Source organism: Acomys russatus, chromosome 26, assembly GCF_903995435.1.
Source record: "Acomys russatus chromosome 26, mAcoRus1.1, whole genome shotgun sequence".
Lineage (NCBI taxonomy): Eukaryota > Metazoa > Chordata > Mammalia > Rodentia > Muridae > Acomys > Acomys russatus.
This window is the reverse complement of record NC_067162.1, coordinates 16,996,746-17,019,516: the sequence shown is the minus strand read 5'-3', so window position 1 is coordinate 17,019,516 and position 22,771 is coordinate 16,996,746. Positions and strand designations below refer to the sequence as shown.

Sequence of the window (22,771 nt, the reverse complement as noted above, 5' to 3'; positions counted from 1 at the left end):
ACTGTGATTTAAACAGGATACAAAATATAAAGTGAAAAGTATAATGCACCATTACTTACTTCCTTTTTTACAATTCTAGCAGATAGTATTTTGTCTACAATTGCGGCATCTTCTTCACTTGGATTTTCCTATGAAAAAGAGGGAAAATAAATGATGAAATAATATGCTCTCAAGAAAAAAATCATCATTCAACAAATATAGAATGTGTGGTGGTAATCTGGAGAAGGAAACCAAGAGCACAGAGGGACTGTGAGCTCCTGGTGGTGGTGTGCACTGCAGCTTACCACGAATAACTGTAGTGGCTGTTCACCGGGCAGAGGAGCTGAGCTCTTTCTCATTTTTATGGTGCCTTTCACCTCTTCTTCAGATTGTTTTGCTTCTGCATCTTCTGCATATTTCTTTCTTTTAATTTGTCGATTTGATCTTCTTTTCTGTAAGGAACCATAAGGATCTGATTTGTATAAATTATTTTTAAATCTTTAGCAGAGATTTATGTTGGTGATTTCTTAGGGAAAAAAAGTACTTTGAAACTATTCCAACACTTAATCTCTCCTTGTTTTCTGATTAAAGGCTGCAGCATGCCCATGGATGAGTTCACAATCTTCCCAAAGCTTCGCGTCCCACAACTTCAAGTACGAATGTTTAGTGGCATTTTTGTTTATTTTTCTTTGTAAATTAAGACTGAAAAGATCTGGTTTTATTTTGAAGTAGCTCACAGCTTGGAAAGGCAGTGTTCTATTAGTATATCTTTATTTCTGGATTAGTTTTCTTTAGAAAAATTATAAAAATGTTATCTTATTTAGCTATTAATTTATTCCTTAGACAATACACACTTCAAACTAAAAATAGTTTCACACATTTGTCCAAACCTAAAAGTTATATCAAACGGTTATTTGTTAAATAATTACTAAGGGCATAAATGCAGAAAAAAATTAAGTTTTCTAAAGCATATGAAAATGTCTAAGATTAAAAATAATATAAAATGATTCTGTTTAATTAAATTTAGATGAAATACTGAGGTGTTTCACTAGTTTTAATAGTTTCTTTAACATTAAAAATGGACAAAAAAAAAAAAAACTGAAACCTTTTAAAGGGTAATAGTTGTAGTAACAGGTCTTTTTAATAGTCTAATTTTAAACCAGAACCAAATGTATATGGCTTTACTTCTTCTCTACTTATCCAATGTTTGTTTTGACAGTTTATAATTCAAGGAGACTTTTTCGAAACAAAGTTATACAACTTTTGATGTTTTCACTAAAATAAAAAAATTTTAAAAATCAAAGTTCAGGTTGGTTTCAGGACTTGCTTGTACTTCCAGGAACCCTTTAGGGTGGAGGGGTCTCAGCTAACTAGTCTACTAAGCACTAGCTGTCTACTGGGTGAATCCAACCCTTCTTGCTTTTCCTGTTTAGTTTCCTTTTATGCAGATTTGTATTCCTGACATTCCACAGAAGTGGAACCACAAAATAGTCCATATGTTCTACCTATGGCTTCTACAATCTATGTGGGAGCTTTTTCATTATTTTCATAACCATAACAAAACCAGCTGAATCTGTGTAGCCATGAGGCACCCAGTTGCTAGTGTAGCAAGTTTGTAGTGGTGTGGCCTTTGTAAGAGCATGTCTTTCTTGTCTTACAAGATGAGCAAACTACAAGAAAGAAAGGAAATATATGTATAGCCAAATTCCATGCCTTTTTGTTAGGATGGATCATCATCTGCTTATACTCTTTCTATTGATGGAAGAAGGGGTCTACTGGGGCCTGAGCCAATGCTAGGCCAGGACTCTACAATTCAGCAAACACTCTCAGCTCCTCTGTTGGACATAAACACATTTACATTTGTTTGTTTGTTGTAGACAGGATTTCTCTGTGTAACACTGGCTGCCCTGGAACTCAAGAGATCCACCTGCCTCTGCCTCCTGAGTGCTGGGATTAAAGGTGTATGCCGCCACGCCCAGACACACATTTACATTTTCTAACATCTAAGTAATACTTTTTAAATTATATAAGCATAATAAAAAGACTATAAGAAATCCACCTTTTTCACACACTAATTTGAAAAATACATGAAATATTTATTGTTCCATAGAGGGAAAGTTTTATGGATTTACTTAAGTTAAATGTATAGATCTTAATGTTCAAAATAGTTTCAATTAGTACTCAACTTGGCGTTTAATATAATAAAACATGTATGTATTATCAAAATTTCACTGTGCATGATAAAATTATAAGATTCTATGGTATATTTTCAGCTATATTATAGTTTCATTTCTAGTTACTTGGTTCTCTGAAATGTGCACTGATCTTTAGTAAAAAGTAAATGTATGGTGTGCAATTTTTCTTTATACTCACAACATGCACACACCAGACAACTTCATAAAATAGAATGAAATACAAATAGCCAAGACACTAAGACGGTGACACTTATATAATTCCTGATTGTGCCATGGTTCTTCCTGTTATAGGTAGTGTATTTTATATATGTGTGTGTAATAATGTAAATGTATATGTAAAAATAAAAAATTAATTAAAAAAATTTAAAGACAGAATGAGGGCTACTTATTATAAGCTGTTCTTTCATCCTATGATGAGATTGTTAGCCTAGTCAATTGATTTGAAAGTCTGTGTATACAGCATTGCAGATGATCTCATCCTAAATCACATTCAATGACATACACAGGAACACATTTTAGGTAAAATCAAAGTCTGCATCACTTCTCCAATTATGTTTTCTATCATATGACATCTCCAACTAGTTTTAAGAATATACAAATTAATCTGACATCCATGTAATTAGTAAATGTGTCTTTTTCTGGCTTTCTCCACGTTTTTTATACAGTAGTGTGTTCTCTCTTCTAGTTTATTTCTAGCTTTTATCCTCCTGTATGAAAGGCTTCGGCAGATCAGCTCACTGCACTATGAATAAAGAAAGCACAGGTTTATATTTTTAAGTGACTAATACTTTGTTATGATAAAAATAGTTTTCTATAAATATTTTGCCATAATCTGCTATAGGAGTATGTATGAAAACATATAGGCCTCTAAATATAGCCTAAGGCCTAAGATGAAAGTATTTTGTCAAGATTAAAGACATAAAATTAAACATCATATTCACCATTCTAGATTTCTCTGTCTCTAAAATTTAATTAAACTTTAAGAGTCCATCTTGATAATCCACTGCTGTCACTGAAAGCTATACGGATCTTTCCCTCATTTCTAAAATGATACAATCAAATATACCATAAACAGATATATACTTATTAGAAAATATACTTTCTCTTTTTGTTTTGTTAAAGCAACACACTTGTCAGAGCAACCTAGCACTACAGTGAAAAACGGAAAATATGTTTACAAAGGACTATACTACTGTTTCATCGTTTGGTAAATTACAAAATGGAAAAATGGCCAGCATTTTTCTAATAAAAATTAAACTAAAATTTCTGATATTGAATGAGGTAAGTATAAGTTTACCTAAGTTACGGATAGCATATGAAGAAAAGGCCAGGCCATGTGATATTAGGAGCTTCGATCTCTGCCCTTACCTCAACTCTTGCAGCAGCCCAGGAGCCTTGAGCCACTACTCTCCCATTGGATAAGAAGCTGCATAAGGAAGAAGAAAGGCCATTCAGGGGCTTTCTGGCCCCATAATTCAACAATTGCCACCACCCCTACGGCCTACAGCAGTATTTTAGGTATAAGAAAGCAGAGGGTGGCCTGAATTATTATGACCTTCACTATAGATTTTATATATATATATTTCCCCATAAGATTATTTTGAGTATATACCTGTTTTTTAAAGGCAAAATGTACAATATTTATGTCTGTTGGGAATTTTAGTTTCATAGGTTATCTTTTTTTCAACATAAGCAGACAAAAAATATTGACTCTAGGAATGAGTCAACTGATTTGTTCTGCAATTTTTATGATTTTTGAAATTAAAATCTCTACCACTAATTTTATTCAAAGCACTCTGCCAGTCCAAGATAGCACTGGATACTGCTTTACATTAAAAGCCATCCAAGACTTTGTATTGTTATTTAACCTCTCAGAGTTTCAGTTCCACTACTGAAAAATGAGGGGTTGAAGGAAGGCAGATCAATTTCCTCCCACATCTAATATTATATGGTAACATTCTAGAAGTATATTGGAATAATGCTATCCTACGGTATTTACTATGTAATAAATTGTGCTTTTATCTCTACAGTGTAAATATCCATGAGGCAACATTATGCTCCCTAAATAATTCCTAGCGTATTTCATTCCTCAGAATAACAATTAATACTCACTTGAGAGTGCTCTTTGAATGTGTGCTGTGACATCGGCTCTGCATCAGACAGCTCATCTGAAGACTCATTCTTTCTTTTTTGTTTCTTACCCAGTGTAATAATGAGTTTGCTGTTTCAAGAAGAAAGAAATTAACATTCAGAACTCTGCATTTTCTATGTTTGGTAAGTTAAGAGAGCCATGATAAACATAATTTTATAGTGCACATGTCTAGCCGAACGTGTTAATTCTCCTGAAATCCATATAGACATTTCAAACTATGAACTCTTCTAATAGATGGATTGCAGCCTGTAGTCCAGTCCAGCACTTGCTTCTTAGGCTCTGAATGGATTTTCACAAAGAAATTTTCAAGTCACACAACTATTTAACAATAAAAATAGTTTATTATAGTACAAATTCAGAAACAAGGCCTTTCTTTTATTTCCTGCCTATTATACAGATGCTGTTCATTGCACTTCAATACTGCACTCCCTAAAAGCCTCTAATTCTTTCTATCCTAAAATACTGTCTCCTGTACTGTAGGCAATCTGATACCCAGCTATTTATTGACACTTTAATTTTATGTCAGGGCTTATCGAACCTATACCATATGCACCTAGGAATAAGAACAGCATGGTGGCGAACACCTTTAATCCCAGCACTCGGGAGGCAGAGGCAGGTAGATCGCTGTGAGTTTGAGGGCAGCCTGGTCTACAAAGTGAGTCCAGGACAGCCAAGGCTACACAGAGAAACCCTGTCTCAAAATAAATAAATAAATAAATAAATAAATAAATAAATAAATAAAGCAAAAAGTTTATTATTTGTAAGTACAACTTTCTGTTTTTATGTTTCATATTATACACATATCAAACACACATCTCTAAAGTAAAAGTCTGTTTGCTGGAGAAATAAGTACAAGGATTCTAGATTCCATTATCTGTCTCAACAGCACCAGTATTAAAGTACCATACCAATTATAAGCCATATTACTAACCAGCAAATTTCTCTTTTCAATATCTCTATTTCCAAAACTAAAAAAATAAAAAATAAAAACCAAAACAAAACAAAAGAACCTCCTCCAATATTTTCATATGTTATAGATCAAATAGATTCAAATCCTTAACAATTATTTACCAATTTTGGAAGGTATGAGAATGATAAGATCACAGATTCAGAAATTTAGATCCTCAACATTGAGCAAATTGCCTGATCTCTCTTAGCCTTTGTACTGGCTGGCTTTGTGTGTCAACGTCACACAAGCTCGAGTCACCAGAAAGCAAGGTGCCTCAGCTGAGGAAATGCCTCCACGAGATCTAGCTGCAAAGAATTTTCTCAATCAGTGATCAGTGTGGAAGGGTCCACAGTGCATGGTGCCGTCCCTGGGCTGCTGGGTCTGGCTTCTGCAGACAACACCCTCATCCCCAAGGCTTCCACGGTCCTGCCCTGCTTGACTTCCTGTCCTGACTTCCTTCAGTGATGAATAGTGCTGTGGAAATGTGAGGAATATAACCCCTTTACTCCCCAGCAGGCTTTTTTGTCATGGTGTTTTGTCACAGCAATAGAAGCCCCAACTAAGACAGCCTTACCTCTTAGTACAACAGTTACCTCCCTGACTGTTACTGTTTTATGGTTTGAATCTTCAATGTTCCTCAGATGTTAATATTAAAGGCTTGATCCTAAGATGATGGAGTGGTGCTTATTATCATTACGAGTGTTCCTTTGGAGGGGACATTGAGACCCTGGCCACACCCTCTCCATCTGCTTCCCAGCAGACAGAAGATGAGTAGTTTCCTTCCCCACATGCCCACGGCCATGAGGTTCTGCCCTTTCGCTGGTCCATGTCAAGAGTCAGTGCCTATGGACTGAGGCCTCAGGAATCAAGAGACAAAACAAATCTATCATTTGAAGAGGCTGTTTATCTCAGATGCATCATCCCAGGAATGGAAACTTAATATACTATGTTAGCTCTTTACAGATAGTAATTCTCAACTAATGGAAAGTACAAATTATATCAGTCGAAAAATGACAGTCTTTAATCTTACAGTATCAGAGCGAGACAAGGGTCACAACAAAAAACGTGAAAGTGGAGGTTAGCAAAGAATTCAGTGTGACCATTTTAGACGTGGTTATGTTTATGGAAGACTAACGAGGCATTACAGAAAAGGTAGAGTTTGAGGTGTTGACTAAACAATGAAAAACAGTTTAGCAGATAGTGAGAGGCTATGGTACATCCCGGGCAGAGGACACATAGAAAAGCAAGGCAAATGTGCTGCAGTAATAATGAGTAGAACACACACAAAGAGGAAGAGACACAGAGAGGACTACAGAAAGTCTTGCATGTGTGAACACACACAAAGAGGAAGAGACAGAGAGAGGACTACAGAAAGTCTTGTAATGACAGGCAAAGACTAACATTCTAAAGTTCAAGTCAGTTTTTACACTCCATGGGATAGGACCCTACCTGTCTAAATCCTTTAACGAGTTTTAAAATTAGTGGGTTGTTTAAGAAAACAAACCAACAAACATAAAACTGGGACTAGACAGGTGGCTCAGCATTTAAGAGCACTGGCTGCTCTTCCAGAGGTTCTGAGTTCAATTCCCAGCAACCACATGGTGGCTCACTATCTGAAGCCCTCTTCTGGTCTGCAGGCATGCATGCAGAGAAAGCACCTGTGTACATAAGAAATAAGTCTTAAAAAACTATTTTACCTAAGGAGCTGGAGAGATGGCTTAGCAGTTAACAAAACTTGCTGCCCTTGCAGAGAGCCTGGGTTTGGCTCAGCACCCACTTCAGGGGATCTGACATTCTCTCCTGGCCTCTGTAGGCATCCATACACATGTACAGACACACATACAAATATAAATAAATAAATAAATAAATCCTTAGGACCAGATATAGAGGTACACACCACAGGTAACCTCTGTGAATTCGACAGAGTTCTAGGTCAGACAATGCTACACAGTGAGACCCTCCCTCAAAATAAATAAGTAAACACAAAACTAAACAAAAAAAAACTTTAAAAGAAACTAGTAATTTTAAAATTCATTTTCACAGGGTTGGAGATGGCTCAGTGAGCGCTGGGTACACTTCTAGAGGTCCTGAGTACAATTACCAGCACGCACATGGCAGCTCACAATCATCTGTAATTGTAGTCTCATGAGATCAGAGACCATCTTCTTATATGCACATGAGGACACAACGCCCACATACATAAACATAGATCTTATATATGATTTTATAACACATAGTCTATGGTTTTCTTCTAGCATAGGTCTAGAATATATTTTATTTTATAAACTTACTAATAATTTTTAATTGTACAGGCAAAAATCCTTTTCAAATCTACATTGGTTTTTTAAAAGACAACTTCTGACTATGTAGACCCAGTTGACCTAGAATTTAGTGTGAAACCTGCTTCAGCCTCCTGGGTATTGGGACTTGAAGTAAATGTCACCACAGCCCCCCTAGAAAGTCTGAGTTTGTGAGCGGAGTGCAGTTCCATGGGACACTGCTCCTCTAACATGTATAGAGCCTTAGGTACAGTCTCTGGCAGCACAACGCAAAATAAAACCCTAATGTGGTAGCAGGTATTTCAGATATAGTAGCTTACTAAATTTGAGTGCAAAATATTAATCTTTTCTGTTTACAAATGACAGAGTTGATGTGTCACAGAGAGTTATTCTTATATTTGACATAATTCTTGGCTCTCTTAATTCTGGGTGGGATAGAAGGATGGATATATTTGAAGATTTAAAACCACAGCTAAGTCAAGCTTGGTGATGTACTTCTTTAATCTCAGCACTCAGGAAGCTGAGGCAGGTAGATCTCTGTGAGTTCAAGGCCAGCCTGGTCTACATAGTGAGTCCAGGGCAGCCAGGGCTACACAGAGAGGAACCCTGTCTTGTAAAACAAACCAACCAAATAAAATAAAACCATGGCTACTTACACAGAACACTGAATGGAAACTGTTAGGCTGCATTAACTAATGTCTGTCCTAAAAGGGGATGTACATAACACTAAGGGTAATAATGACTAACTTGGTATTAGATTAGCACGGACTAGGCGTTAATAGAAAGCAGTCTATTTAAGATGCAGAGTCCTCATGAGAAGTAGCAGAGAAAGTAACAATGCAAGCCTAGAAAGGACTGACCAGTAAACGTCAAAAGTGAAAATGTCACCTGTAATTTCAGTACATGAAAGGCAGAGGCAGGATAACTGGAAACAGTCTGAAGCAAGACTGGCTACACAGCAAGACCCTGTCTTCAGTGGATTTTTTTTTTAAAGGAGACAAGAAAAATACTATTGAAAAGCAACCCATGGATTAGTTAATAGGACTGTACAAATGTTCACTCACTAGCTTTGATCCTTGTGCTATGGCTACATAAATGTCAGCATCTGAGGAAGATGAGTGAAAAGCCTAAAAGACCTTTAACCTAGTTTTGCAAGCCAAAAATTATTTCAAATTAATTAAAAAGTAAAAATCAAAACTACTACAAACGTATAAAAACAAGCCAACAAAAGAAACCTCAGATTGGTGGATTCCAACCCTAAGGATTCAAATCTAGGAAAGAAAAGAACAATATACCAGAGTCGAACCCAAGCTCCACACATGTAGATAACCACTTCCACTACGACACACCCACAGCTCATTCAAATTAGAGACAGAATCTCTCTAAATTGCCTGGCCCGCCTCCAGCTTTCACTCCTCACCTAGGATTATGGGGGGTTGGATTAAAGGTGTGCACCAGCACAAAGGGCTCTAGTTTTAAATACTTCCCTCAAAGTATTCCGTTGTCCCAGCAGATTAGGAATAAATACCCAAGCAGTGTTAAACTTCTTATTGACACCACTAAAATTTTAAAGCTCATTTGCTTATATGAGTTGTTAATTCTGAGAAAAACTCTAAGGCAGGCAGAGCAGGAACCAGTCTCAACAAACAGGGGGAGTTTAGCGCAAATAACAAAACAAAACAGTCAAGTCCAGTAAGAAAGAAAACAACAATAAAACAAACACAACAACAAAGGTCCCTTTATTACTAGGTTACTATGAGACCACTTACAGATTTTAAAACAAACTGGCATATCTACTTCAGTCAATAAACATTTAGCATTATACAGTTTGATGAACCAGAAAACAGAAGTGCTATTATCGGTAAATCTTTAACCTTAACGTCTGTATGACTTTTGAACAACAAGGGATCTGTACTGGCTATACAGTGACAGCAGACAGCCACAAATGGTACCTGCAGGAACTCAGACGATGTAATAGACAAATAAGAGGTAGTCAAGTACGCAAATACCCAAATGTTGTAGAACATCCTGAATTATTAATTCTATATTTAGAATTAGTTATGAATAACAATAAATGCTCGTTGTAAATGCATTCTTCAAATACAATCCACTTATAATTCAAGGAGAAACACATTCACAAAGTAAAACAACATAGTAGTATGAAACAATGTAATAATAAATTCCTTATGCAACTTTTGATTTTAAAAAAATGTTACAGGAGGGCTGGAGAGATGGTTCCTCGGCTAAGAGCACTAGCTGCTCTTCCAGGGAACCCAGGTTCAATTCCCAGAACCTACATGGCAGCACACAACTGCCTGTGCTCCTATTCCAGGGGATCTGACACTCTCATTCAGACATACATGTAGACAAAACACCAATGTACATAAAATAAAAATAAATAAAAATTAAAAATGTTAAAGGAGCCAAGTGCCCTTAATCCCAGCAGTCAGGAGGCAGAGGCAGATGGGTCTCTGTGAGTGTAAGACCAGCCTGGTCTACATAGCAACCATCACATGGTGAGATACTGTCTCAACAACAATATTAAAAAGATCTGTTATTAATGCCACAAACTAGCAATATTTATTCAAGTGAAACCAACCACATACTCCTAAATATCCACACAGTTTCTGACAGAAAAGGCCAATTTGAAATGATGGTATAAAATTGAATTCTTGATTAATTCACTTGCTATCAGTCCAAGATATGTGTTACATTTGATTCTGAGTGTAATTTATGTGCTCATCTACATCCAGCCCATTCATTACTAGTAAACTCTGTTAACAGGCTAAGCTCTACACTGTGTCAGCTGTAATTGCCCCCTGTTGATTCTCTCATTGCAGTAATTGGACAATGAATCTTACTCAATTAGTCCATATGTTGTGATTAATACTCCCATCATACTTGGTATAAATAGCTCATGCCTGTCATCCTCACATGTAGGAGGATGAGGCAGAAAGACTATGGGTTCGAAGCCAGCCTGAATTACACAGCAAGGCCCTGTCTCAAGCAACCCAAACCAAAACAAGAACTATCCACATAATTTTAAACACAGAAAACAGGCAAAAAAAATTTACATTATTTTGCTTTATTTTTGGTTCTGAGCCTAGCCTTTAATGGCTGATCAATCTCTCCAGCCTAAAATGAGGCCATTTTTAAATGTATCAAAAATATTTATTTAAAAAAAAATATTTATTTTTCTAGACATTTTTCTGGACATATCATTAATCCTAGCAGAAGCAGGTGGGTCTCTGAGTTCAAGGCTACAGAGCCTGGTTTACAGAGTGATTCCACAACACACACACACACACACACATACACACACACACACACACTTGGAGACTAGGAAATGTCTCAGTGAGAACACTGCTTACTACACAAGTATAAAGACACGAGTTGGGAATCCTAGTGCCCACGCCCAAAAAGTCAATTCAATATCTCAATTTAATCTCATTAAGAAAAGCAAGTGCACAGTCCTGATGCGGCGTGATGAGCTGGAGTAGATGGGAAGGAGGGCTCCCCTTTTCTGAGGAATAGGGGAGGGGAGAGGAAGGAGGGTGGGACTGAGAGGAGAGGACGGATGGGGCTGTGACCAGGATGTAAAGTGAATAAACAAATAAAGAAGAAAAGAAAAAAAAAAAAGAAAGAAAGAAAAAAACAAGCAAGTTTTAAATGAGCCTTTTATTTTAGTTAAAACAGTAATCCTTAAATTTGTAAAAGGATACTGTATTATAAGCTTTTGGTAACTTTAATATTTCATTATTTCCTGTCCAGAGTTAAATGTTGCTTCTGTCCCTGCCCCAGTGTGTTAAATTAATAACTATTAAGAATCCACACAATCGGGCTGGAGAGATGTCTGCTCTTCCAGAGGTCCTGAGTTCAATTCCCAACAACCACATGGTGGCTGACAACCATCTATCATGAGATCCAGTGCCCTCTTCTGGCATGCGGGCACACATGCAGGCAGAATACTGTATGCATAATAAATAAATCTTAAAAAAAGAATCCACACAATCATTCAATATGTTTGAGTACAGTTTGTTTTTAGTTTTTGAGACAGGATCTTGCTATGTAGCACTGGCTGTCCTGGAACTCACTATATAGAAGAGTCTGGCCGTGAACTCAAAGATCTGCCTTCCTCTTTCTCCTAAGTACTGGGATCATAACTGACAACATAGTTGAATTTTAATTCTTAAAAAAGACAGGTAAAATGAAACAAAATGAATAAAAAAGCATATGTAACTTATCTATAACCAAGAGTGTCTTAGTAATTTGTCACAGCTTTAATTGGCAACACTTTTCTTTCTTACTGACACAGAAAATGATGGTGCCTTATGATCAAAAGCTTTTTATATTCAATGAAGTAGGACGCCTTGTTCTGCGAATGAGAAACCTTATTAGTCTTGTAAAGCTGGAAAAGCAAACAGTAACTGAAATTCCTAAGTAACATATATACCTACTTACTCTACAGATTACTGCTTCACATTATCTGAGTTTTATAATTTAGATTTAAACAGTAAAATTAAAAGCGCATTTTGTCTGCTTGGCTTTACACAGACTATTAATGGTACAATAGGAATATATAATATATTAAACCATATATAACTGTTTGTTAGCATCTGCCAAACAACTAATTCAGCCCTTTACATATTTTAAGATGACACCATTTCAAAATTTCTATTATTTTGAAAAAAAAAAACCAACAGAAATTATAGCTCACATACTTCACTCTCATTTCTTCAGACAGCGTCTATGTACCCCAAGGTGATTTCAAACTGATCTTAAAAGTACCAAAGAGGCCGGAAAGAGAGCTGAGTGGTAGAACCCTTGCCTAGCACAAACAAGATGCCAACTGACCCCCTAAGACCAAAACCAAACCAAACCAAATATGTAACCAAACCAACAAGACCACATACAGAAGCCTTGAGGTTTAATGTCTTACTGCATTCTGTCATAATGTCTCCAATTTAATTTCTATTTGACCTTGACAAATATCTCAAAAGTTTTGTATTTTGCTATAGCTAAACATAAAACTACTTCAAGTGCTTAATAAATAATGTTCCTATAGCTAACAGGCTAACTATAAGTAATACAAAACCAAAGAGTCCAGTCCTCAAGGGCTGTAGCTGAGGAAACTTGTACAGCTATGAGAAGATCCAAAGCTCTCTGTTATGCCTGTCAGATAATCAGTCCGAAAGGAAGTCCTGACCAAGGAACACCTTAGAGAGTAGCAACCCTGGACTGACAGTTCAGTTTAGCAAGAGTGCCTCCAATCACATATGCACGTGCAAGACGCTGGGTTCATGCCACAAAAGAAAAACTCAGACACAGGAGAAAGCAGTGACTGGGTATCGTTGCTGCTGGTTCTTCATATTTTTTCCTGTGCAGTTTTAAACTGGCCTAACTTAGGAACAAAACCTTAAGAGAGGGAGATATAACCTAGACAGCAAACAAGTAGAAACTTTAGGAAGATGTGTAGCTCCTGGCCTTGATTTCTTTCCTAAATAGCTTTATGCTATTTCTGGTCTCAGAAAATAATAATAGCTTCTTTGTACTGATCATGTATTCTAGATATTGTTTTATTTGTTTTAAATGCTAACCCATTTCCTCCTCAGAACGATACTATGAGACATATAATATGATCATCCTTCTTCTAAAGATGGCAGGTAAGTATCTGTGCAGGCTTATGCTGCTTGTGACGAAATGCCATTCGCTCCAAAAATCAAAGAATTTAATCTCATTAATATATGCTCAAGCTATGTCTCAGAATTAATAAAAAAACTGAATGAGATGATATGAAGTACTCTGAAAAGAATGTTTACTGCTCACATTTTAAAATATTGATCTAGGGCTAGAGCAATGTCCCAACAGTTGAGCTAACACTACTCTTGCAGAAGACCTGGGTTTGGTGTCTGGTACTCTCATCAGAAAGCTCCCAACTGCCTATAACTTCTCCAGTCCTGGAGGATCTGATGCCCTCTAGCATCTGAGGGCACCTGCACACATGCGCTGCAAATAAACCTTCACAGGCACATATATGTACACATCATTTAGGGTCGTGGGAAGGCGGCCCAGTGGATGCCTGCCACACAACAACGAGGACCAGAGCTTCCCACCCCCCTCCAGTCCCTACACGTAAAAAAGCCAAGCAGAGCAGTGGCCTCCCTGCAATCCCGAAATCTGAAGAGACAGGGATCTCCAGGGTAATCTGGCTCACGAGGACAGGCAGAATTGGAAAATTTTTGATTCTGTGAGAAATTGCTTTAAAGTGGAGAGTCACATGACATCTACCTTGCCTCCACATTAAGTGCACATGTGTGCCCACCACATGTAAACATACATACCACAAAGACACATACCATACACACATACAAATGAATAAAATCAATGTTGGGGCTCAGACTTGGGAGATGGCTCAATTGCTAAAGTGCTTGCTGCATGAATCCCTAACACCCATGTAAAAACTCAGGCATTGTGGCACTCACCTGTAGACACAGGCAAGCCCCTGACATTCCCTGGCAGCCAGGCTAGCCACACGACCGACCTCCAAGTACAACGAGAAATTTGCCTCAAAAATAAGGTAGGAGTTCAGGAGGACACGTGGTAAAGGCCTCTGGCCTCCACACGTACATCATGTGTAGACACATGCTCCTTCACATACCCATGCAAACACATATACTGTATCACACAACAACACAACACTACACACACACACACATCACATCAAGCTATGAAAATAAAAACATTTCAAACATACTAAAGCAATGATTTTTTTTCCTTCAGATTAATATTCCTGGTTTACCTAAGAATCACATCTATGGGTTAAATAAATACCAATTCTGACTGGCCATCATCAATAAGTAATGGCTTACAGATGTGCTTTTTTAAAGATTTATATTATTTTTCAGTTACATGTGTGATCCATGAGTGCTGTGACCACGGAGGCCAGAAGAGGGCACTGGATCCACCCGAGCTAGATTTACAAGCAGCTGTGAGCCTCCTGAAGTGGGTGCTGGGAACTGCACTTGCATCTTCTGTAAGAGTAGTACCCAAGCTTAAGCACTGAGTCATCTCTCCAGCCTCCAGATCTACTTGTTAAATGTATACTTAACATTGGGTGTTGAGAGGGATGAAAAGATGTTAAAATGAAGCATGTATTGTCTTTAAAATTATTGGTGTCAATAATTTGGTACTAATAGAATAATTCTAAAATGCACAGGAAATCTCATTTTTTAAAGTAATTTTATGATATTCACATATCATTAAATGCTACTTAAAATGACATAAACTGATTTTACTTAAATGACTCCTCACATAACAATTTTTTTTAAGGGGCTAGGAGTTGGGCATGGTGCCGCAACCCTCTAAGACCAGTACTTGAGATGTGAGGCTGTCTGATTTCTGTGTTCTCGGTCAACCAGGGCTACCCAGTAACATCTTATCTCAAAAAAAAAAACAAAAACAAAAACAAAAACAAAAACAAAAAGCCACCACTCCAAAAACAGCAGACAAACCCAACAACACCAACAAAAGTAGCGCTGGGAAAGCAGCTGAGTGGGAGAGTGCTTGCCTAGCATGCAAAGGATCTGAGTTTGGCCTCAAGCCCTGCAATAAATAACAGAATAAAGAACGGAGCAAGTTCAAAACAATAAATCATGTCACCACCTTATTAGAAGGCATACTAATGAAATATTTTAATTGGATAACAGAGGAGCTCTGCATTCCACACTCATATATTTTATTTCATGTTGGTGACATGGTTCAGTGGGTAAAACTGCTTGCCACCAAGCATGAATGACCTGATGAGGAGAGAGAGAGAGGATACTCACAAGTTGTCCTCTAACTTCTCTGCATGTTTGCGCATGCATGCAACACACACACACACACACACACACACATACATGTGCACACATGCACACGGGAGTATGAATGTACATACATGCAAATGTAATTTAAAGTAGTTTATTCTATGTTTTCTGACATAAACAGTATTTTTTAAATCTCTGTGTGATAAAGATAATCAAGATAATGTATCTATTATAACAATGTCATAATAAGCAGGTAAAATTCAATTTTCCTTACTTGCCTGCAACTTACCAATTCCTCTATCAAAAGAGTCGAGGTATAGGAATCTAGCTTAGTGGTGGAGTGCTTGCCTACCAAATGCAATGCCTTGTGCTAATGTCCAGTCTGACAATAAACTGTTACAGAGCTGTATGTTCTCAAGTTTTTCCTTGTAGCAACTACTTAGTATCTTGACATGTATTTAACCAAGACAGAAAGAAAAGCAAAATACAAAACAAACAAACAAAAACCAAAAACCACCTAACACTTTCAGCACAATTGTCTCCAAATACTTTTTTCTGCTTACTAGAGATTGGTATACTTGAGGGGCAGGGGAGAGAAAGAAGGGGGGAAAGCATTAAAGCAATTGGTGATATAGTACTATATTTAATTTTAAATAATTTACTTACTTTAAAAAAAAAAAAAAACACCTCTTAAAAAATGAGCCAAAGCCAGCCACAGTGCTTGCCTATAATCCTAGATCTGAGGCGGCAGAAGCAGAAAGACCACACTGAATGTGAGGCCAGCCTGCTCTACATAATGGGTTCCAGGAGGCCAGCCTGCTCTATATAATGGGTTCCAGGCCAGTCTCAAAATATAGAATGGAAATGAAAAGGAACAACAAAAACCCCAGTCCCTTCCAAACAGCCCATGGCAACATTACTATTTCTAACAATACTAATTCACATTTTCAAAATCCATGTTCCTCTTTGACTTTATTTCTATTTTTACTTTTTCTACCTAGAATTTTTCTCTTAAGTCAAATTCAGGTCTGGTATTATTTGTCTCTAGATGCTTAGTCTCCTTCACCCTCAGACTTAGACCGAGTAACAGTTACTACTAGAGCTTTTGAAGCTTATCCACAAATTTCAGTATCGCTGTTTTCAAAGTTATCTTTCTAAATACTACATTTCTCTGTCCATATCTCTGGACAAACTGAAATTAAGAAAGTCTTAACAATATTAACTTTTAGTATGGTGCAAGGTGACATATAGGTTTATTAAGTTAAAAAATAAATGTAATTTTGGAAAAACAGGTATTTCATTCAAAACAAATTAACAAAACCTTGGTTATTTTTTTGTTTTGTTTTTTTTTAACCAATATGCTACTTGTAGACTCCCCGTGCACCTCACAGGGCTACAGTATCAAACCTTGTTTTTAATGAATAAATAAGGGCTGGAGAGTAGCTCAGTGGTTAATAGTATTTATTTCTCTTATAGATGACCTGGGCTCAGTTCCCAGGATCTACATGGAGGCTCATAACTGACTATACATACATACAGTCAGGCACACACAGAAAATAAATAAATAAACCTAAAAAGAGAATCTCAGCACAATTTATGCTGGCTATGAAGACTGCTGACATAAGGACATTTTTTAAGTAAACAAAGGAGTAAAAATTTAACTTTGAATTTCACTTCAGTTGTCTGCAAATTGTACAATAAATAATATTATTTGCTGAATGTTATACCACGAACAGACTGTAATTATTGAATACACCAGAATGAAAAATAAACCTCTACAGCAATACAGCAATAACTTAAGCAAAGAGAAGGAGTCCCACACAGAGGAATTCTCCTTACTATCTTCTCTGTGTACGTAACCAGCAAAAAACACACGTTACCTTAGATAAAGCCCTTTATGCCAAATTCTAAATAAAGCCTCAAAATGACTACATAGTCCTATGGGAACAACTGTCCGCTATGGTGGGCTTATATTACTAAGCTTAGCTTTCCATACAAAGCATACATATATTTATGTTTTGAGAATGTATAAATGGTCAGTTCAAAATATATAGAACTGGCCTTGGAAATGAAGGTGAGCTACAGAGGCTTGTCTAGCATGTACAAGACCTTGGTTTTAAATTTTAAAATAAAAAACACAGACTGAGGTTTTGATCCCTAACACTGCAAAAATTGTAATAACAAAATTCAATAAATAAATAGGGTTAGTAAGTATTTCTTTGCTCTCAGGATTCTCTTGAAGCATGAACACCTGGCCTTTTTAGTACATAAAGCAAATCAGTAAATGCCTATTGTAATTGCTGGCCAACATTCCAGAGTTTTTGAGTAGCTGAGTTTTCTATATTATGCTTTTAAACAATTAGATACCCTGTGAGTTATAATGCCAATAAGAGGTAAGGAATCCTTGAAAGAATTTCAAATGTGTCTTTAAGGAAAGTGACTTTGGAACTGTCACAAAAATATGGGTTTTTATTCCCCTCCTTTGCATGTTTTGTTTTGTTACTACAAACACACAAAATGCTATGTTAACAGAAGAGTGGTATCTGGGAGAACCTAGGATTATCACACCATTCATTGAAAATGGAAATAAAATGTACATGGTAGCCAGCAATGTAAAAATCTCCTAATGGAGTCCATACATCACACTCAAATCAAAAGCAAGCAGAGAGGTTACACAGGCTGCATTTCAACTGAAACTGGAAAACATTACATTTAATAATCAACTTACCTAATTTTTGTCTTCTCTTTCAACTTAGAGCAAGTTTTTGTTTTTTTGTTGTCTCTGTCTTTTGGCTTAGATTTCATCCTTCGCCCTCTCTTTTCTTCTTTCCCTTCAACTGAAGCACTGGGGAAGTTCTCAGGGCTCATTACCCGTGGAATATTACGCTCCCCACGCTCCTTTGCTCTCGCTATGGCCTCCGATATTATACGATTAGCCTTTTCTTGCTTGCTTTCGGATTCCACCTTCTTTCTTGGCTTCTTCTCAGACATGACTCTCACCTGGGTATTCTGCAACTTAGTATATGTCCCAGAACCATCACTCTTCTTGGAAGATGGAGGCTAGGGAAACCAAAACAGAAAAAATTTAATAGAATACACTGAAGTATATATTTTTTAAAATGACATAAGCAAATATGTGAATGCTGCAAACAAAGGTAAAAGTAAGGCATTCTGCTTCTCTGGATGTTAGTACACAGTAAACAGCTCAACGACTGACTTTAAGATAAAGGAGAAGAAGAGACGGATTTATTGATATTTCTACAGCATGCTTAGGTTTCTGGCTTTCTGCTGTAACTATTTCAAATTGTGTCTTATAACTATAATTTGCATTTTGTATGCATTTTTCTTTCATCTTTCCTTCAAAACTCTGAAGTTATTATTAAATTGAAAAATAGCTATTGTACCCTAGAATCATTCCTCCTAATATTGAGTTTTAGAAAATAAAGACCCTGTTTTAAGACTAAGAAGAGTCACAAAACCATTTTAATGCAACAGCACAGCTAGGTAGTTAGTAAACAGGCATTCTCATATCTAAAATCAAAGAAAGTTTTAGTTTTCCCACGAAAGAGTTAAACATGAATTTTTGACTTTTTCGTTATAATTTGGTCAAACAATTTGGGAAAGAAACAAGTTCTACAGTTTTATATTACAATTATTAATATTTTAGCAATCTCACAGGAAGCAGACCAAGAGCATTTTAAAAGAATTTTCTCTCTAAACACGCATTCATCCATATAGGCTTAGATCGCAGTTTTGTTATGTTCTTACCCGTAAACATGCCTCTGACTACAGCAGAGAGAAAAAACAGGAATTTCCAAGCACATTTTCATTCCGATTCCAGAGTGTTCTACTGGGTATCTTTTCTATACCTGCCTCATCAAGGTTTCCGAGCAGTGCTACAGCACTGGGAAAGGAAGGAAGGCTTAGGCAGGATCGCTAAAATGCCACCTTAAGGCCTACAGACTACAACAAATAACCAAGGCTGAGAAAACAGCACCAAGCTCAAGATGGCGATGCAGCGCGACTCCCGCAGCAGCAGCCAGTAACGAGGAGGGTTATTCAATCCCATTAGCCTTTTAGCCCAAAGAACCCCTCCTCCTCCCACTCATTCAGGCTTTCACTTACCCTTCCTCTTGGCCTCTTCACTGAAGACATTTTTGGCGTCAGACAAAGGCTTGCCCTCTGCTTTTTCACCACCCCAGGCAGTGCTCAAGAAAAAAGCATTGAAAGAAGATTCCTAAATGGCCTATTTAGGAAGCTGCAACCATGAGATGCACAACCGTCCACAAATACACATTTTGATTTATCAACACATTCCTGCCCTGGCAAGTTTACATCTACTGTTCATCCTCTTTCGCGGTGATAAAGGCTGCAAGCCCGCCTAAAAGCTGTTTCCTCAATAGCTGTAAGCAGATAGCCAGATTCCAACAAAGCACAGAAAGAAATGAATGCACAAAGCATCAAAATGCATCAGCATGAATATTAGAGATGTCGTTAAAAATACTGACTCCTTCTGCGGAAGTAGGCCAGCAGATGGTGCTACCAGTTATTATTCCATTAGACTCTGCAGTTTAACCCCCAGTGGACTGCTCTTCCCTCCGTAACTCTTTAACTCTCAACCTGCCACTTCCTACAGTCAGCTTTCTAAAAATACTCATAAAACTATAGTTTAAAAAAAAAATCATCTGGGAACTAAAACAGCAGAGAAATCTTTTTATGTGGCTCAGTTTTTTTTTTTTAATTCAATGCAATTTTTACCGGAGGGAAAAAAACTTTACTTAACAAAATTTTAATAAAATATTTAAACTACTAAAAGTAGCGGCCAATGAACAAAGGGTTAAAGAGCAGGTCATGCAAATGAACACTTAACAAGTGACTTGTTTAGAAACTAAGTCTCTTGCCACAGCTTCTTAAAGCAATAATAACAAAGCAACTGTTATTTTCCAAATTGAGAAATAAAACTATTTCATTATCTCCATGAACACACTGGTTTTCTGACAAAAATCTCAATCTTTTTGGCCTTTACGCTTCATATTCTGTTTTAACAAAGCCTATCACAGATGAAATCTAAGTTTAATATCTTGTTAAAAATAAATAACAAGTTGACTTGAATTTGTTTTGTTTTTGTTTGTTTGAGACAGTATCAGCTTCTGCTATCCTGGAACTCACAGAGATACACATGCCTCTGCCTTGGAGAGCTGTGATTAAAGGCATGTGCCTACATCTGACTCTTGAATTTGATGATGATAAAACTTTCCTTTCTATTAAAAAAAGAAAAAAAGAAAAGAAAGAAAGAAAAAAGAAAACTAGCTGGCCATTGGCTGCCTTTAATCCCAGTACTCAGAAAGCAGAGGCAGACAGAGTTCAACACCAGCCTGGTGTACAGAGTTCCAGGACAGCCAGGGTTACATGGTTTGAGACAAACCTTGTCTCAAAAAATAAAACAAAACAAAACTAAACTAAACAAACTCTGGGCAATTAAAAATGGAGACTATTTTAGTAAGCAGCATCTTTAAATAGTTAAAACATCACTGCTTCAAAATTTAAATTTATCTTTTTGTTTTGTTTTTTTTTTTTTTCAAGACAGGGTTACTCTGTGGAGGCCTGGCTGTCTTGGAACTCCCTCTATAGACTAGGTTGGCCTTGAACTCAGAGATCTGCCTGTCTCTTGCCTTCTGAGTGCTGGGATCAAAGGTGTCCCCTACCAGTGGCCAGGCTTTGTCTTTTATTTAATGCCCCCTTTACAACTCTTCTTCACAAATAATCTGATATCTGTATCAAAATGCAGAGTTTTATCTTTGTTCCTTTTGGGAAATTACAGGTTACAAGGGAAATGTAGCACTCTCTAAGCAGTTCTAGAAGGATCAATCTGGACAGCATGTAATAGGCGTGTCAAGGCAGAAGCCCCAGTCTCACTTAATAATTAGTTAGTGCCAGGCACTGTTCTAAGTATTTATGGCTATTAAGTAATTTAATCCTGAAGGAGAAAACAGGTAGTAGCACTAGCAAAGAGACAGAAACAGAAGAGGGCAGACACTCTTGTGGCTATTGTTACCAAAGGATAAAAGGGACATAAATACAATTACCAAAGTATTGACATAAGAGCTGAAACTTAGCCAGGCATGGTGGCACACCCCTTTAGTCCCAGCACTCGGCAGGCAGAGGCACGCAGATCTCTGTGAGTTTGAGGCCAACCTGGTCTACAAAGGGAGTCCAGGACAGCCAGGGCTATTACACAGAGAAACCCTGTCTCAAAACCAAAACCAACCAACCAAACAAAAATAAAACAAAACAAACCCCCTTACTGCGTATTTGGCATAGAGTACTATTCTCACAGTTGTCAATGGTTCGTATACACTGTCCTAGTTAATATCAAGCAGATCTCATTTAGTTCTGCAGTGCTGTTAACTGTTCATTTACAGGCAAGGACACTCTCACAAAGACCTGCTTCAGATTGCACTGAGGGGAGCTACAGAGATGGTTAAGCATTTGAAAACACTACCACTCACTGGCTACTCTCCAGAGGACCCCGGTTCAGTCCCCAGCAGTTCACAAGAGCTTGTAACTCCAGTTCTGAAAGTTCTGATGCACTCTTCTGGCCTCTGGGCACTAGGAATGCGCATGGTACACACACATACATTCAGGCAATACACTCATACAACATAAAATAAAATAAAATTTAATTTAATTTAAAGATCCCATTGTTACTGGGTAGGAGAACATGGATTAGAAGACAAGGCAGCCTCTTTAAAGTGACCATGCTTTTTAGCTATGTAATATGGTATAGAATTTAATCATAGTAATTTATATGGATCAACTTAAATACAAATAAAAGTGAGCAGTTTTCTCAAAATATCAGATTGGTAATAATAAAGTTAGGAGGAAAGTTTTTACTCCATCTAATGTCATTTCAAAGATGTAGGTATCAATAAGATATTGATGGAATATGGTTGAGCTGCAAAGAGAGACTAGACCAAGTTCTGGTAAAAGAGATGGTAAAAGAAATAGGAAACCTAGTTGAGAAGGTGTATGCATATGTAATTCTTTTTATTCTGAGCTTAAATTGGAGCACTAACATCTGAAAATTGGAACTAGATCCTTTGACAGAGTAGTCACGGTTAACAGATAAGGTGTGGATCCTGGGGACGAGTTCAAACCCTAAGCAGCATGAGCAAGGCCATACTTAACTCGGAAAACACACACACTGGATTCCCTGCTGTTCTCTTTCCTTCCCTTGTTCTCCTTAGTGCTCTAGTCACAGATCAAGGACAATTCTCAAACCACCTAGCTTTTCTTACAAAGATACTCAGCAGTTTCCACTACCTTACTCAAACACTGTATATAAGAATATAAGCACAATATTATCATTTCTACTTCCTCAGTCAAAATCAGCTGGGTGCAGCGGCTCACAC

The 22,771-nt window shown here is 37.2% G+C and overlaps 1 protein-coding gene across 1 annotated transcript in view; it reads right to left on the bottom strand.

The window, feature by feature from the left end:
• Chd9 (chromodomain helicase DNA binding protein 9) overlaps positions 1–22,771 on the bottom strand; it is a 169,260-nt gene that overhangs the window by 77,128 nt on the left and 69,361 nt on the right. The window contains exons 4-7 of the mRNA XM_051168827.1: positions 18,088–18,419; positions 4,287–4,395; positions 285–431; positions 60–128 (exon numbers count right to left, since the gene is read on the bottom strand). Coding sequence (XP_051024784.1) covers positions 60–128; positions 285–431; positions 4,287–4,395; positions 18,088–18,419 — 657 coding nt within the window. The remainder of the gene's footprint in view (positions 1–59; positions 129–284; positions 432–4,286; positions 4,396–18,087; positions 18,420–22,771) is intronic.